The sequence below is a fragment of the Lycium barbarum genome, chromosome 2 (assembly GCF_019175385.1).
Source record: "Lycium barbarum isolate Lr01 chromosome 2, ASM1917538v2, whole genome shotgun sequence".
Lineage (NCBI taxonomy): Eukaryota > Viridiplantae > Streptophyta > Magnoliopsida > Solanales > Solanaceae > Lycium > Lycium barbarum.
Window position 1 is genome coordinate 140,693,829 of NC_083338.1, and position 17,104 is coordinate 140,710,932.

The 17,104-nt window shown below is 36.2% G+C and overlaps 2 protein-coding genes across 5 annotated transcripts; both read right to left on the minus strand.

Annotated features, from left to right (window-relative positions):
• Window positions 1–2,621: 2,621 nt before the first annotated feature.
• LOC132627632 (pentatricopeptide repeat-containing protein At2g27800, mitochondrial-like) lies at window positions 2,622–8,913 on the minus strand. 4 transcript variants are annotated; one of them, XM_060343083.1, is made up of 4 exons: window positions 7,003–8,913; window positions 6,098–6,177; window positions 5,696–5,790; window positions 2,622–2,987 (listed from the first exon to the last, which is right to left on the minus strand). In XM_060343083.1, exon 1 carries the CDS (start codon window positions 8,545–8,547, stop codon window positions 7,006–7,008), a length of 1,542 nt encoding a protein of 513 aa, XP_060199066.1. In that variant the 5' UTR covers window positions 8,548–8,913; the 3' UTR covers window positions 2,622–2,987; window positions 5,696–5,790; window positions 6,098–6,177; window positions 7,003–7,005. The 4 variants fall into 4 exon arrangements, with proteins under 4 accessions (XP_060199066.1, XP_060199067.1, XP_060199068.1 ...); XM_060343084.1 differs by having other exon boundaries at window positions 5,696–5,887; XM_060343085.1 differs by lacking the exon at window positions 6,098–6,177 and having other exon boundaries at window positions 5,696–5,887.
• A 1,466-nt stretch (window positions 8,914–10,379) lies between these two features.
• Window positions 10,380–16,746, minus strand: LOC132627633 (NADPH--cytochrome P450 reductase-like). The gene is made up of 18 exons (XM_060343086.1): window positions 16,210–16,746; window positions 14,833–14,892; window positions 14,678–14,754; window positions 14,515–14,572; window positions 14,330–14,413; window positions 14,221–14,257; window positions 13,947–14,016; window positions 13,621–13,812; window positions 13,449–13,541; window positions 12,625–12,850; window positions 12,454–12,537; window positions 12,135–12,286; window positions 11,912–12,008; window positions 11,623–11,772; window positions 11,469–11,546; window positions 11,248–11,370; window positions 11,052–11,165; window positions 10,380–10,889 (listed from the first exon to the last, which is right to left on the minus strand). Exons 1-18 carry the CDS (start codon window positions 16,498–16,500, stop codon window positions 10,809–10,811), a joined length of 2,067 nt encoding a protein of 688 aa, XP_060199069.1. The 5' UTR covers window positions 16,501–16,746; the 3' UTR covers window positions 10,380–10,808.
• Between the last annotated feature and the right edge of the window lie 358 nt (window positions 16,747–17,104).

Sequence of the window (17,104 nt, forward strand, 5' to 3'; positions counted from 1 at the left end):
ACCATCCCATACCACACCAACCCCCACCACCACCACCACCACCCACCCTAACCAAATCCCGCCCCCACCCAATCACTACCCTTGAAGGCACTTCATCTTCACCAACCCCTACCCTACACCCACCCCAACCCCACGCCACCCCCACACCATAACTCTATCCAACCCTCCCACCCCTCCCCCCTCCGAAATTTTCTATTTCATATATTTTATTTTACTTTTTTTAAAAACGGGATTTTTTTTTTCTTACCCACTATCACTCACCCCCAACTATCACCCCACCCCTACTACCCGCCCCACACCAAATTTAACCACGCAAACTTTCAAAAATTTTTTTTTAAAAAAAAAAAACTAATTTTTTAGAAGGGGCGTTGGGGCTGGGGGGGGGGGGGGTTTGTGGGTGGGTGGAAAATACTTTTCAAAACCTTTTTTAAAAAAAAAAAAAAACTAATCTTTTTAGAAGCCCCCCCCCCCCCCCCCCCGGTGGTGCGTGGGCTTGTGGGAGTGGTTGGGATTTGGTGATTGTGGGGTGAGTTGGGTGGTTGGTTGGTGAAATGCCATTTGTGGACTTATTTTCCCTACTTTGATTAGAAAAGTCATTTTTCTAAGGAACTTGTTTTTTAAAAGAAAATGTTTTCCAAAAATTTTGACCAAACGAACATGAGAAAATTGGATCACACCCTACAAGTGCCACTGTTTTCTAATCTTCTTGTCAATGTTAATTCAAGTATGTTCCTATGTCATTTTGTGTGAAAGCAGTCTTCTGAAAGGCAAGTTAACGAACTTAATTTTGAATTCGAATCTAGTATAATTCATCATTTCGGAAAAAAATAATGAACATATATATATACATTCTGGCTTAATTTTCTATCCTATTGTTTAAACATTCTGACATTTCTCAATTGCCAACTTCAGGGCTCCGCTGTGACAACTTAATAGTCAAAATGTTACAATTCAAAAACTCGAAACTGTAACTCAAATACAGATTGATGGAATGCACAATAAATTGGGTGGCCCTTTGTAACATGTTTTGATGTCCTTGAAAATACGACTTAGGAGTTAGGAGAAAGAATAAAAAGACAGACGATACGATGCATTCCCTTTTAAATAGTTCTTGAATCTTTTTTGTATCATTAACTACGAACAATTTATAAATTCCGATATTGACCCCAAATAAGTGTCTTATCATGAGCCCGTTTGGATTAGCTTATAAGTTGCTTATAAGCTGTTTTCAGCTTTTTTGAGTGTTTGACTGGCCAGCTTAAAGTCATTTTGTCCTTAAGATAAGCTCAAAAAATAATTGGGTCCATTTGACTTAGCTTATCTAAAGCAGCTTATAAGCTGAAAACAGCTTATAAACCAAAAAAAATAAGTTAGACTGCCCAACTTATTTTTTTTTAGCTTATAAGCTATTTGCCTTATAAGCATAAGCCCATCCAAACAGGCTCCAGGTCTAATATGTAATGAGGACGACGATTCTCTCTATCTTAAGAGTGTAGGTTGAACGTCCCATATCACTATTTGTTTCCCCTTTTCTCATTAAATATATATACCAACGTGGCTTTTTTCTTATAAATAAAACTTTTGGAGTTATGATCCCGACAGTTTTTGTGTTTGAGGTTTGTTAAACATAATAAGTATCTTGGAAGGATCAAGATTCGTATAACAATATTAATGTTAATGCAATTGACATGATTCAAGTGGTAGGGACCCAATCTAAGTGTACATTAACTAATTATAATTTAGTGATACTTAATAACATACATGCGAAGGCAAATGTTATGTAAACTCTGCAGGTACGTAAAACTTTTCACCTACTAAATTGTATTATAAGCGAAGTATGGGTTGTTCCAATTTCACAGTTTGAAGATTAAATATACACTCAAATTAAGAAATTCAAGAAACAACACACGTGGTATCATCAAATGCTTGAGCATATTATATTGAAAAAAGGTTCAAAAAGTAAATGCTAAAAATGGAAGAAGGATCAATGTTCTAAATTTGGACAAACATGCCTTTATTTTGAAGATTGTAATTTGAGAAAAGGCGGAGATCATGTAATCTGACATCATTTTAGTACTATATACACTCAAATTAAGAAATTCAAGAAACAACACACGTGGTATCATCAAATGCTTGAGCATATTATATTGAAAAAAGGTTCAAAAAGTAAATGCTAAAAATGGAAGAAGGATCAATGTTCTAAATTTGGACAAACATGCCTTTATTTTGAAGATTGTAATTTGAGAAAAGGCGGAGATCATGTAATCTGACATCATTTTAGTACTATAACAAATAGAGGAGGTAAAATTGAAAACTTTTAAGAGCCTGTTTGGTTGATGAGTTGAAAATATTTTCTAAAAATATTACTGTATTAAAGACTAAAATATCAACAAATTGGAGAGTGTTTTGACTTTTGAGTACTAGAGATTAATAAGAATGTTCAATTGTTAGTTGAAGCAAGTAATATGCAGTTAAAAGTCAAGATAGTCGTAATGAAAATACTTCCGATCATAAATGAAAAAAGTCATTTTCCTTCTTTTGATTAAAAATGACTTACCCATAACAAACACCAAAAAATGACTTTCTCGTGAAAAACATTTTCCCAGAAGTCTCCCCTCCTATGGCATACTTAAAAGATAACTTGATAAATATGATAATCAAGCCAAGGTAAGAAACACAGAAAAGAATAAAAAAAGCGGACCTTCCCAACTCTTTGACTATATAGAAGGAAGTATACTTTCCAAGCAAAGCTAATAAAAGTTTTGAGAAGGAGAACACCTATACAATTGATGTATTTATCACATCTAGCTCATAAGAAAGATTTTAAAGGGGTTCATCTTGTCTCTTGACTCTTGCTCCTCACTCCATATTAGACACAAATACATCTTCCATGAGGAAAATTTGTTGTGTTCTGGCAGCTCTCTCATATCTCCATTGAAAACCCAATTCTTTTTGGCCACCCCTACAAAAACTAGACTGCATGCAGCCTACAAAAGTACAAAAAAAGCATATGAGATATTTATATTTGCAATTTAACAATACTACCACTACTTTTTTATCATTTACATCCTATAAAAGGAATAAGTCGGTAATTTCGTCCCATTTGCCTATGCCTTTGGGAGCATAGTTATTAGTCTTGTGTTCATGAGAAGTAGCATGTACTCGGTGGAATAGTCGAGGTGCGCACAAGCTGGCCCCAAATACCAATTTTATTGAAAAAGAATAAGGAAAAGGAATAAGTAGGGGAGGCAGCATCACAAAAGATTTAACATCAATAAACAAATATCACAACCATAACAAGCATGGCAATCCTTAATCATCCTTGCGAAAACATTCACAATTTCATCTACCCTTTTCAAAAATTTAAAACAAGGGTCTCAAAATAGCTCCAACACATCTAATCATGATCTCTATAAAAGAGTGAAGTTACATTTCCATCTTAAAATAGTTCATAGCTTGTGCAATTAACAACACAGAGAAAGGAACAGAAACAGTCGTTACTTCTGTTACTTCTGAAGTTACTTTTGTATTAGCGCTAGTTTGCCTAATTGATTGTGCCCTTTATTAGCTGCACTCTAAGATATAATAGGATAGAGGGACGGATCCATTATTCACCAAGTTTCAAATTGTGCGCCACTCGTCCTCGGGATTTCTTGGTTATCAAAAAATAAAAAGATATAACAGTCCAGATTTTTTCTGATAATCGAGAAATCCACTGTTTTACGGCTTCTAAAGCAGTGGAAATGACCCCCCCCCCCCACCCCCCACCCCAACCCTTTCCATTCAAAAACCAGACCTGGTTCCTTAGCATGATTCGAACCCGTGAGTATGCCTAATGCGCATGTACTACCTTTGCCTTTGAACCAACGCCATGGGCCAGATGTAAAAGTTCAGATATTTTGACCTGATATTACTGTGTTTAAGCAGAAACTACCAGAGCCATCATCAAGAAGACAAGAAGTGTATCCCTAAGTTTTGTACTGAAACTTCTCTAATACCCCTTTGCAAATGCACAAGGCAAATTTTAACATTCCTGATTTGGTAGAAGTATTCATATGTCAGATTAAGCAATCACCTAACTGAAATTTCATATCAATATTAATAGAGAAATTACTAGGCTTTTCACTGACTTTTTCTTTTTGGGGAATAGGTGGCTAATCAGTGACTTTTCTGCAAGATAATATTACCCTTCACGTAGAGGTGCAAAAGACACAAAAATGATGAGCTAATGTGAAAAACACCCCATGCTTAAAGTAAAATATGACACCCCTAATGTTAGGTAAAACTTGCAACTTCTTTTCTACATTTTAGGATTATCGCCCCAGTTGACCTCATATTAAAATGCAGATAAAACATGTCATCCTTTCTACCATGCTATCCAGCAAATTTAAACATACCTTAAGACACTATGGTTCAACTTGCAGTAAAACTTGTCATCCTTTCTACCATGCTATCCAGCAAAGCTAAACATACCTTAAGACACTATGGTTCAACTTGCAGCTTTGCACTGTTCTTCAGGTTTTATATGTATTAAAATGTTATGATTTTTTTATTTATTTATTAGCTAATGGCAGCAAAAGCCTTGGTTTTTTCCTGATGCATACAAAGAGAATCTATGCAGGTGAAGCAGCCACGTCCATATAAACAAAAAAAAAAAAAAAAAAAAAAAGAGCTATTAGGATGTCCAGTGGAATTCCTTTTGGTGCACAATAACTTTATTATACTTGAAATATCTATTTGGTAAAACCCAAGGGCGTGGCTTAGTGGTCAATGAAGCGGGTTGAGAACCATGAGGGCTCAGGTTCAAATCCTAGCAGAGACGAAAACACTCAGTGATTTCTTCCCATTTGTCCTAGTCTTAGTGGACAGAGTGGCAGGTATCCCGTGGAATTAGGCGAGGTGCACGCAAGCTAGTCCGGATACCACATTAGCAAAAAAAAAAAAAATCTATTTGGTAAGGGATCATATTTGGTTAGTTAAATTAATCAAGGGATCATCTCAAAGGCAATGATATTTCTTTAGGTCAAATTTACATCTAAGAGAACTTCAGTAATCATACTTGATCTGGTTCCAACCACTAGTATTGTCGCTTAAATTGCTACCCCTTCCCTGCTATAATGTGCTTGTGTCTTCCATGCCCCTTTGCCACACAATCCATTCCATATTTTGTATCTACCAATTAAAAAGAAACTAAAAAGCACTGAATAGTTTCATATCGGGCCTTTAAAATATAATTTTCCCTTTTAACTTGAGGAAATCGACTCTAAATTATCCAGTTAGGTATTCACCAAATCATGAGTTAGTATTTCTATCATCCGATATTGTTTAACCATTGAACTTCATCTATAGAGGGAGTGACAGAGTAAATGGGTTGTGATCAAGTTGGGGAATGTAGATATAACTGGACAAGAACTATTCGAGCTTAGCTTTTTCCCAGTGACATCAAAGTCCACACTCAGGAAAACACTTCTTCAAGAAAATTTCTGCCTCCTCCATAAAAAGACATCATTGAACTTTTAACACTTTACACAAAACGAGATAGAGAAGACCAGAGAGAGAGAATGAGAATACCAGCTTAAAGCTTTTTCTAGAAAATAAAAAGGAAATTTCAAAGAATTAACAGTGTATCAAGGAGATGAAAAGTAAGAAAATGGAAGCGAAAGTAGCTGCCAGCAATATTAGATAAGTTACCTACCATTGTTTCAAGGCAAGCACTCAGTAGGTTCAGCTCTTGTCAATAGAAACTGCTTTCCCCAAAGCCACCATGTCAGAGTTGTTTTCTTAGCTTAGCTGCAGCATCATAAAATTCTCAATGTAACATTTGCTGTGCTTGGTTAGAACAGAATGTAGGTACGTGAATTTATTCCCTCCCTCCTACCTCCCAGGCCTACAATTAACAGAAGAAAAGAATGCTAAATCCACACAAATTTCACATCAATTTGAAAGTCTAGCATGTCCCCAAGGTTTTATTTCTTTTCCAATTAGTGACATGACAGAAGATTTTTTAACTTAATAAATTTTAGAACAGTTGTCATTTAGACCCTTGAGGTGCTTGATAATTGCAGGGCCAGACCTTTTTCAACTTATAAAAACTTACCTTAATTGAAGTTTGTAGTTTTAGTAGTGTTCTTTTCACCAAGTCAATTTTGCTCATGCAACGCAGCAACAGCATCCCATCTAACAGAAAAATACTACCAGTTTTATGATTCCTCTAATGGAATTTGATGTAATGCTGGAATTCTTCAAAAGAAACAAGAAGCTGAAACATATATGGAGGGCCATCCCTGCTTGTGTAATTTAGACTATCTGGAGCGAAAAGAATTTGAAGTGTTTTGAAGGCAAAGCAATTTCCAATCCAGATGTTGAAGTTCTAAATGTTTAAGTAACTTGGACACATGGTGTAATTTTGTTGAGATGTATGATGAAGGGAAATTGGTTGATTTTATAGACTCACCACAAAATTGAGCACTGTCTTGGTTCTGGAATCATATGAATAAAATCTTTGCTTGATCAGAAAAAAAGTCTACATGAAGCTAATGCTGATCAACTGGGAACCAAATAATGTCCCTTGAACAATGTGCAAGTATGGCATGCTATTACTTCACATGGGGAACAAGAGAGTTTATACCTTCAAAATAGCAATTATTTGTCTTGTTCATAGCACTCAGCTCAATGTAGAGAAAGCATAGATGGTTTTAAAGTCATTTGTGTATCAACGAAAATCCAAGTATACCAAACTAGTTAAACATTAAAGCGCTTGCCAAGTTCATTCAAATTTATATTCTCGTGAAGACAGCTATAGAGCTTTCAGATACATTAACAGGCAGCATATTAAAAGGAGGATCCGTCATTTCTGAATTTACATAGGAGAAATGAGTACTATCCATAATTCTAGTAGCAAAAGGTTCAGACAAGGAAAGTAAAGCCATCACTGTAAACACAGCACAAAAAGAAACAAAGAGATGCACTAAAAGGAAGTAATCAAGGAATGTAAAGCAATACCTCTTAATGATTTCTGATATTTAAATTATCAATGTCATCTTCAAGTTCACTTAGAAGCTTGTTATGGGTAAGACCATCGACAAGTTCCTTATCTTGCAACTCCTTCAACAAGCCAATAGCGTCTTTCACACTTCTTTGCCGGCAGACTTCATCAATTACTGTTTTGAAGGTGATGAAATCAATTGTTCTTCGGTTTCCATTCATCTTCCACAAGAATTTCACAGCCTCATCAACCTCTCCACCAAGAGCCAAAGAGTTCACTAGCGAGTTATATGATTTACTACTAGGTACTAATCCTTTGCACTTCATCTTATCATAAATCTCCTTAGCATTCTTTGTACGTCCTTGTGCACATAACCCATGGATCAAATAATCATATGAAAATGAGTTGGGTTGGCACTCGTAAACCACACCCATTTGGTGAAATATCCTAAGGGCATCATTTACATGAAGCGATAGCACATACCCTTTTATCAAAGTATTCAAGGCAACAATATCTGGTTCAATCTGATTATCAATCATTTGTTTGAAAAGGGACCTTATAGCTTCCATATACATGTGATTTATATATGAATTATTCCTCCTACTAAGAAGCGCCTTGAAAAGAATATTATAAGTTCTAATCGTCGGCCTACAATCCAATTTCCTACTGTTTAACATATGCTTATATATCATCACTGCTCTAGTCAACTTCCTAGCTTCCGTGAAGTAATAAATCATCGAATTGAAAAGTTCCTCAGACCCAATAGATGGAATAGCAAGCACTTGATTAACAATATCATCCATTTCTTTATACATATTAGCTTCTCCAAGCCTTTGTATGACAACATGGAACGTCGAAACATTATGCCTGAACCTATGCTGTTTCAATGCCCAATTGAACAACTCGAAACACACTAAAGGATCTTTTTGTGAAATCATAACATCCCTCAATTCTTCAGGGGTAAATCTAGGTGGAATTTGAGATACAGCTTTTTGAAATTGGGATTCATCAAGAACAGGCATTGCTGCAATTCTTGCTCTTCTATTCATCCTTTTTCTCAAAGATCTTGATGGAGGTCCTCTTAGCCATCCAGGTGCACTTGAAGAATAAAAATTGACAGGCAAGAATGGTTTTACAGATACTATGCTGAATTGGCTGTGAGCTAAAAAAAGTCTAGAATTTGATAGCCAAGAAAAAGATTTTCTAGAACTAAACCTAAAAGGGTATACATATGAATGATAATATGAAGTGTTCAAGCAAGTAATTTTAGTAAAGTTAGGACCTTTAATACATCTTAGCCAACCAGGTGCACTTGAAGAATATAAATTGACAGGCAATAATGGTTTTACAGATACTAAGCTGAATTGGGTGTGAGCTAAATTTAGTCTAGAATTTGATGGCCAAGAAAAAGATTTTCTACAACTATACCTAAAAGGGTATACAAGTGAATGATAATATGAAGTGTTCAAGCAAGTTATTTTAATAAAGTTAGGATCTTTAATACTAAAAAGAATTGATTTTGAGCAGGAATGGGCAAAATGGTGCCTAAAAACTAACAGCATATTGAAAGTTACTACCAAAGAAGAGGATGAATAGTAGGAAAATAGATAAAGAAAATGCTTACTATTTGGAATTCCAGTTAAAAGAGGTTTTGGGTCGATAGATATAGCTTCACTTCTATCAGATGCTTGGTGATTTTTTTTATTTTTTTTTTGAATGACCCAACTCAATTTGGGTTTAAAGTTTTGTTCTTTTTGTAGTTCAAAAATGGTGTTGTATGAAAGAAATAGTGAAGATGGTGGATATGCTGACGAAGCAGTACTGGCGAGAAGAAAAATTGGGTAGGAGTTTTTATTTGTTACTACGGGAAATTAAATGAGTTTAGAGAATGGTCACAAGTCCAATTTGTGCAAAAAAATTATTTGAGTTGAAAAGAGTTTGTCGTTTAATCCGTCTAACCAAAAATTACATTATTGCCTTTCGGTAAATGAGATGATAAAGTACATTAAAATATTCTTTCCTCTTCAATAGGGACCCTTCAAATTCTTTTCGTTTGGTTTTTAACCAAAACAATATTTTCAAGGATAATAAAGTTTTGAAGAAAAACCAATTGAAGCAAATTAACCAATTTTTTGTTTTCAAAAATAATTTTGTTGGGACAATCTCAAGTAACTGAAATTATACTTTTAAACTTTTGTACGCTTGAATCGTCTAAATACCACTCCCTCCGTCTCAATTTGTGATGACTTGCCACAAAGTTTAAGAAAGAAAGATTGACTGTTGAAATTTGTGCTCTAAAATAAACATTAGATATTTATGTGGCTATAAATCATTTCATCAAAGGTAAAAGGATTATTATAAAGTTAATTTGTTTTTAATTATAAAAAGGTGACATCCTTTTAAAAAAAGAAAAGGCGCAACATAAAAAGGGGACGGAGGCTGTAACAACAACAACAATGACACACCCAGTGTAATCCCACAAGTGGGGTCTGAGAATGGTAGGATGTACGCAGACCTTACCTGTACCTGTGTGGGGGTGGAGAGGTTGTTTCCGATAGACCCTCAGCTCGGCAAAAATGATAGAATCATATTTATTTATTTATTTATTGTTTTTTGAAACTGATAACATGATAGAATGATTTTTTATTTTTTTATGTTGAAACTGGTTAATATGCGAAAATCATAAAAAGAAATTCGTATAATCAAAGATTTTTTTATACAAGATGTCAATTTGGACTTCTTTTTTCTTATAACGATATTATTCGGATCAATTTGCTCGCACATCAATTTTACATGGTGTATGTTACGACTAGCGCTGGTACCAAGTATATATACTGCCAAAACTTGCGCAAATGCCCTTAAGCTAAACTACCAAAGCGTTTTCTTGAAAAATTATTGTCCTTTTCTATGCCGTCCCTGGCGCATTTTGCACTGCTGACAAGTTGTTTGATGTAGTGGCTTTTAGTTTTTTCTTTTATTCCAATAGATCTTGGATGTCAGTAAAATATTTCGTAAGTCCTAATTGGGTCATCAATGGCTTACTACAGTTCAGATTCTTTATGGGAAAAAACATGAACTGTGAATCTGTGATGTGTGAAACACATTCTTTTGTGGTTGATCAACCCTTTTCATAAGAGTTTAAATTCTATGCTTACAATCTGATATCTTATGAGATTATTACAAGTGAATCTCTACGACAAACGTGAAATGGTAATGTATGATAACTAACATGCTATACGAGGTTAAAACTACACTAACAGTGGAAAAAAATATCAACTGCCAGTGTACAAAACTTAAATCCTAATCAGAGACGAGATTAAGGACGGAGCTTTGAAAGTAGTATGTCAGCAATTTTACCAAATGGGGACACCTGAAAAGAGAGGAATCAAAGGAATTCTTGTGTTCAAACAAACTGGGAAAACGTAAACACTAGTGATGAAGAGCACAAGAATACTGTGATTTGAGAAAACAAAAAAAGCAACATAAATGTGTACCAACACACTTATTCTACCCGCCTTCATTTGTACAGCTATTCTTACAGAAGCTTTTCGTACAGATTACAACATGATTTGGGATTTGTTTTAACCAACTACATATAAAAGTTTTTGTATCAATACTGAATCTCTTATAAAAAATTAATCAGAATTTTAAAGGTAAATATATATCTGCCCCAATGAAAGAGCAATAACGAACCTAATGGACAAAACTTAGATGTTGCAGTAAATCCAGACAGACTGTAATCTTTACGGCTGGAACTCGAAGCAACTGAGAGGACCTTTCCAAGCTCGCTACAAGTAAAACAAATGGACCGAGGCCTTAACGATCACCAAACATCCCTGAGATATCTACCATCCATTTGGAGTTTCTTCACAATAGCCTCTGCTTTGGTTGAGTCGGCCTCCTCCTGGATTTGATTAAGATTTGATTAAAACACAATAACCAAGACAGATTTAACAAAAAATAATAAGAAAATAAGCTTCTGCCCATCAGGACAATAATTCAAATTCAGTACAATCAGATATCAAATCATCCACTATTATTTGTTGTTGGAATAAGTAACACATACCTGCTCCTGGACTATGGTGTGGAGTGTGCGATGTACGTCTCTGGCCATCCCTTTTGCATCCCCACATACATATAGATATCCCTCCTGGGAGATTAAATTCCAAACCTGGGAGGCCTGCTCATATGTCACAAGTTGTATTAGAATCACTTAGCTTTACAACAATCGGGCTTAAGTCTTATTTCATCAGCACACTTACCTTTTCCATCATTTTATGTTGAACATACTCTTTCTGCGGCCCTTCCCTTGAAAATGCAATAATCAGCTCTGATATTACACCCTGATCCACAAAACTCTGAAGCTCCTCCTCGTAAATAAAATCCTAAAGCCAAATATCAAATTAAAGATTATCTACCAGATATATCACTTATCAGACATCACAAATATACAAATTCTTAATGGATCGGTCATATAACCTACCATTCTACGATTCCTACAACCGAAAAACAACAAAGCAGGACCAAGTTGAGCCCCATCTTCCTTCAATGCTGCTCTTTCCTGAAAAATCCATCTGTCTTATACACTTGCACCAGAACAAGCAAATTTTTTTTAAAAAAAGGCAACTGTCGCGCACCTGAAGGAATCCCCTAAATGGTGCCAAACCAGTGCCAGGTCCCACCATGACAACTGGAGTTGAAGGATCAGCCGGTAATTTGAAATTAGATGGCCTAATGAAAATGGGAGCAGAGCTGGAATTGTGACTTTCCTCCAAAGGAACTGCATTCTGTTTATTGTTGAATGAGCTCAAGATGTTAGTACAAAACCTATTTCCTTTTGTATAAAGAGCAAAACTAATTAGAAGTGCAAGGAAACTAAATAAGAACTTGAATATTGACGATGCATGTGTAAGATTCTTTTATTACCTTCATCCAAGTCGAACACACTCCTTTATGAATTCGGCCAGTTGGAGTTGGACCATAGACTAGTGCACAGGTTACATGGACTCTAGCAGGTGCAAATCTACAGATGACAAAAAATGGTTCCATCAATTTAGTTCACCAAAGTTGAGGCGAAGTATACTGCACTGATGTTTTGGGGAATGTGTTATATTCCATCTATCAAGAGAGTTAAGATGAGAATACACACCGAGGAGATGACGAGATTGAATAGTATCGAGGCTGTAAACGAGGGGAAACTGCTGCAAAAAATACACCAAGGGGAGGCTTCACCGAAGGGAACTCAGCCATTACTTCAATAAGACTTCTTTGACTTGCAACAATCCACTGAGAATACTCATCCTGAATGAAACCAAAGTCAAGGGCGTATTAGTATATCGATTTAACCTCTTGGGTTTCTTACCCCACCCAGAGGAAGTCCACAGAACTACTTTCTGTTAATGGTGAGTCACTAATATAGCCAGACAAAAACTGAAAGAAGATGAACAGCATAATCAAAACTACTTCACCTTTCCCTGTGGAGATGCCAAGAACTTGAGCTTTTCTGCTTCACTAGGTTCAGCTGCATGGGCAGCCAATGCAACCAAAGTAGCCTGAAAACACGTCATTCAGGATCTCCAGTAAACCAACGCAACACTAACGGTTAAAATCAGTAAATTTAATCTCCAATGAAGACTCACCTTCCGCGGAGGATTCAGAAGATCTGCGTAACGAGCAAGTGCAGCACGCAGAGTGCAAGGACCAGGAAAAGGTGGGGGTAACGAGCCTCCAATAGCTGTACCATCCTCCTTGTCAGTATGAATAGAGAATACTAAATCTAATGACTGCCCCAGCAATCTCGCAGCTTCCTCAACAGTTTCTTCAGAATTTTCAGCATAAACACCCACATGATCTCCTGTTTCATAGCTGAGAATTGGAAGAAATTGACGCATTACACGACAAAGCTTACACACAATCATCATGGCATCATGAACACAGGTATGCAATGAAAGCAGCACAGATGCAATAGCTCACACAGTTCAGGACAAATGATATATAAAGAGACAAATTAGCATAAATCCCTCGATAAGAAGACTTAGCACACAACAAAACAATTGAACTCTAACCATGCAAAATTTGTCTTCACCAACAGAAGACAGAAAATTTTATTACAAAAAAACACATAATATATAGTGATAGATCTAACTATTATGGCAAGCCATAAAAGAGAGGGAGCCACCAGACTACCCCTTAGACCTTTCTCCATTACGATTAAAGCATGTCCCCCATGCAGCGAGGAAGTTTTAATTGCATCGTCCACACAATGCAAAGCATATCAAAGTACAAATTTTCTCTATATGTCACATCTTCAGAATGAACATGTTATGATAATAAGGTAGAACACTACAAATAGAATGGAACACGTGACAGAAAGATCATCAACCGCTTCACCTACTATCGACCTTTCTCTAATATTTTGGCAACACAGTATCATCAACCAGACAGAAAAAATGTACAAACTTACGAAATCCCAGTGCCAGATATATCAAACTCCAAGTGTATACATGAGCGATCAGACTCAGGTTTGTGAAGCTCTCTTTGAACAGCAACATTTACTCTGCAGGTTAAAAAGGGAGAACTATCAGTAACCAGCCAAAAAGTAGAACCAGAAAGTAAATGCTCATTCAAACACTTACTTGCATGGATGGTGGATGTCATATGTGGTATTTCCATTAGCCATGCTTGCATGCTTATCCTCAAGACTCGTCGTGGTATCATGGATAACCAAACGATATTCAGGAATTGCAGCTGTATATGGAGTGGCTGCAGAATTTGCATCATCCTCGTCTTTAAGTATTTGATCCAATTCTGGCCATAGTTGTTCTCGCCTAAGTAAACAAACCACGGTAAATAACCAAAACAAACCATTGCCCACCCGTCCCATCATAATCATCTCAGAGATGCACAAAGAATGATTCCAAGAACATACACAAACAGATCAAACAAAGGAGTGGATAATTACCAGGCAGCAAAATCATCTTCAATGCACTGATCATCATCACCAAGGCCAACAGGCACAAGACGTTTTGCACCTGTGATGCTGAAGAGTGAGTCCAACTATGGTATAAACTTGCCATTTAAATGATTTTCACACGCTAACAAATAGCAAGAAAGTGAATTGCACATTGACAATAGATTTTTAATAGGAGTCTCTGGGAAAAAAAAAATATCTTCGTAAAGTGGCTATAACTGAAAAATAGATCATATGCCATTGTGAAAAAACAACGTATACACACCTTGTTCGCTAAATTGTTCATCTATCACCTTCCCAATCTGTTCCAAAAGATCTTTGTCAGATAACAAAACAGGAATGCGGAAGAGACAATAATGATATCTAACAAATACCTTGTTAAAGTGTTCATATTGGCGATTACCCAGGCCAAAAACACCATAGGTAAGGTGCTGCAGCCACACACCCCGTTCTTGTCCCTAGATATAAAACACAAATATAAAGTTCCACACAAAGAAATGAAGTTGCTCTGAATTAAACATACTTAAAGAGCAATGATGTTCATAACTCCTTTTTCTACCTCAGTGAACCACTTGTAAAACCTTGCAGCATTATCAGTTGGCTCGCCATCCCCGTAGCTAAAGTATCAGGTGTAAAAATGTAAGCTATGCATGAACTACATGCTTAAGTTGAAGCAAATAAAAAACCAAACTTGACAGACTCCAAATGAAAATATCTCTTACGTTGCCACCATGAAAAATGCAACCGTTTCTTTCTTCAGTTTCTCCTCATAAAGATCATCATCGGCAGCATAATCATCCTAGAGTTGAAAGCTGTGTTATCAGAGAAAAAGACTCAAAGGCAAGGAATTCTGGATAAATCACTCTATTCAACTTACCATGTCCACAACTTTCACAACTGCCTTCTCATATCTTGCTTTTATCTCCTCTGATAAAGCCTGGCAGGAAACATGATATAAATTATCAATCAAGAACATGCAGACCACCAGTCTTTAGACTGAGGCGAGCAAGCAGGAAAGATGAGATTCTCGGGAAGCCTCTCTGAAGCGGACACATAAAAGTGCCACACCTTAGTTACATAATGTTATGCTGCTTATGTTATGCTATGTGCCATAGTTTTGGGGAGGAATGACTTGCTGGATCAAACCCGAGGATAGGTTTGATCAGCCAGGTGTTGGATCGAATGAACAACCGCGTCATCACGGCAGCGAAGGAGCATATGTCTACCGCGGAAACAGGAAGAACAAAAATTGACTATTATGTTGGATGAGAATCCAAATTTGCAAGCAGCAATATGAATCAATCAAGATGAAGCAGACTACCATTCTTTAGACTGATTTGAGCATGCAGAAAGTATGAGATATTTGGAAAGTCTAGCTGAATAGCCAGAGATTTTTGGAAGACCACACTGAGGTAGACACCACCAGTCAAAGACCTAATTATGTAATTTAATGATGGTTATGCTATGTGCCTTGGTTATGCAATGTGCAATAAGAATATTAGAATTCAAACATAAGCAGCAGCGATTTCCTCATTAATAAACCGGAACTGAGTTGAATGCAACAGCCTGCATTTTCATGAAACCACCAAAATGTACGGAACAAAAAACCTGAAAGCAAGGCTAAAATATAACATGAACCAGCACTAGCAAGAAGTTCAACTAAATTAAACATCTAGAGCACCCAATTTGTCACACCATTACTAATTTCCCTCCATATACTCAAGATTTCCATCCAAAATTTCGATAATGAAAAACGGGGGAAGAACACGAGAAAATTCTATCTACAAGCTCAGCATCCACCAGAATCTCCATAGCCAATATAACCATAATCGAAAAATGGGCAGTAAAGACGAAATGCAACAGAAAAACAAGATTATCATTCCTAGGATGCTCATGTAATAAAGACCAAATAGATCTCCATAATTCAGCCCTGTACAAAAAACTTTTCTACTACTTGCATGAACAAACTTTAACCTCATCATGATCTACTAAATTTCGACACGAGAATTATAAACGTAAATAATTTTCTACATGATCCACTCCCCTCATCTCAAATTAAAAATCAAGAATCACTATACATATAAACATCAAACAAATAGATCTAGAATATTACTTTAAATAACAGCTATTTATAACTACTTCCTAAAATAACTATTTCACCATCATATACCTGCTTAAAGTGGATCTACAGTTTTAATTAACAACAACACCAACTACTTATAGGTAATAATGGATATTATGAATTTAGTTATACCTTAGCAAAACCTTCAGCAGTACCAGTTTGAGTACCAAAAAACACAGTAACCTTAACTTTACCAGGTTCTAATTCAGTTTCCTCTTCAGGCTCCACGTGTAACGATTTAGGAAACACAACAGGTTTCACTTCTTTACTACGGTCACTTGATCTCTTTAAAAACAATACAATTAACCCTATAATTACCGCAAACGACGTCGTGAGTATCACTAATACCGTATCGCCGTTCGACCCTAATGATACTCCTAATACCGATTCAATCGATCTCACCAACTCCGAACTTGACTCCATTAAGTTGATGAGATTTTTGAAAAAATACAAACAGCCAAACACGGTGTTAATTGTAGAGGTTTTGGATCGGTGGAGGAGGTTTTTCCGGTAGTTGTGGTGGTGGTGGGTTTATTGTTGTGTGAGATTTTGACCAGAAGTTTTAGTGGGTCCAGGTAAGGCTCTGTTTGGATGAAAAGGAGAGGAGAAAGGAGATGACTTTTTTTGATAAAAGAGAGAAATAATTGTAAAATTTTTGTCTGAAGAAAGAAGGAAAAAAACAGTAGTACTGCCTTTTTATATTGGGGAGTGGGGTTGGGGGAGAGGGTAGTTGACAAATGAGAACCTTCTACTACTTTAATTAATTACTATTTTTTTTTTTTACGAATATTAAGCTAGAAGGTTAGTAGGAAATTAAGTTTATCTAATTTTTTATAGGATTAGGCTTGGTGATAGCCTGGTGCACCGCATTTGTCGTAGTATCAGTTGTACGCATGCAGTTTCTTGCTTTTGCAGTCTGTTACCATCTGTTGTAATGTGTTTCGGTTATTGCACTATCTCGTTGTTGTCATTGTTCTTGCATCTTAATGTTGTGTTCTGTTTTCCTTATTAGTTGTCAACTTGTCAA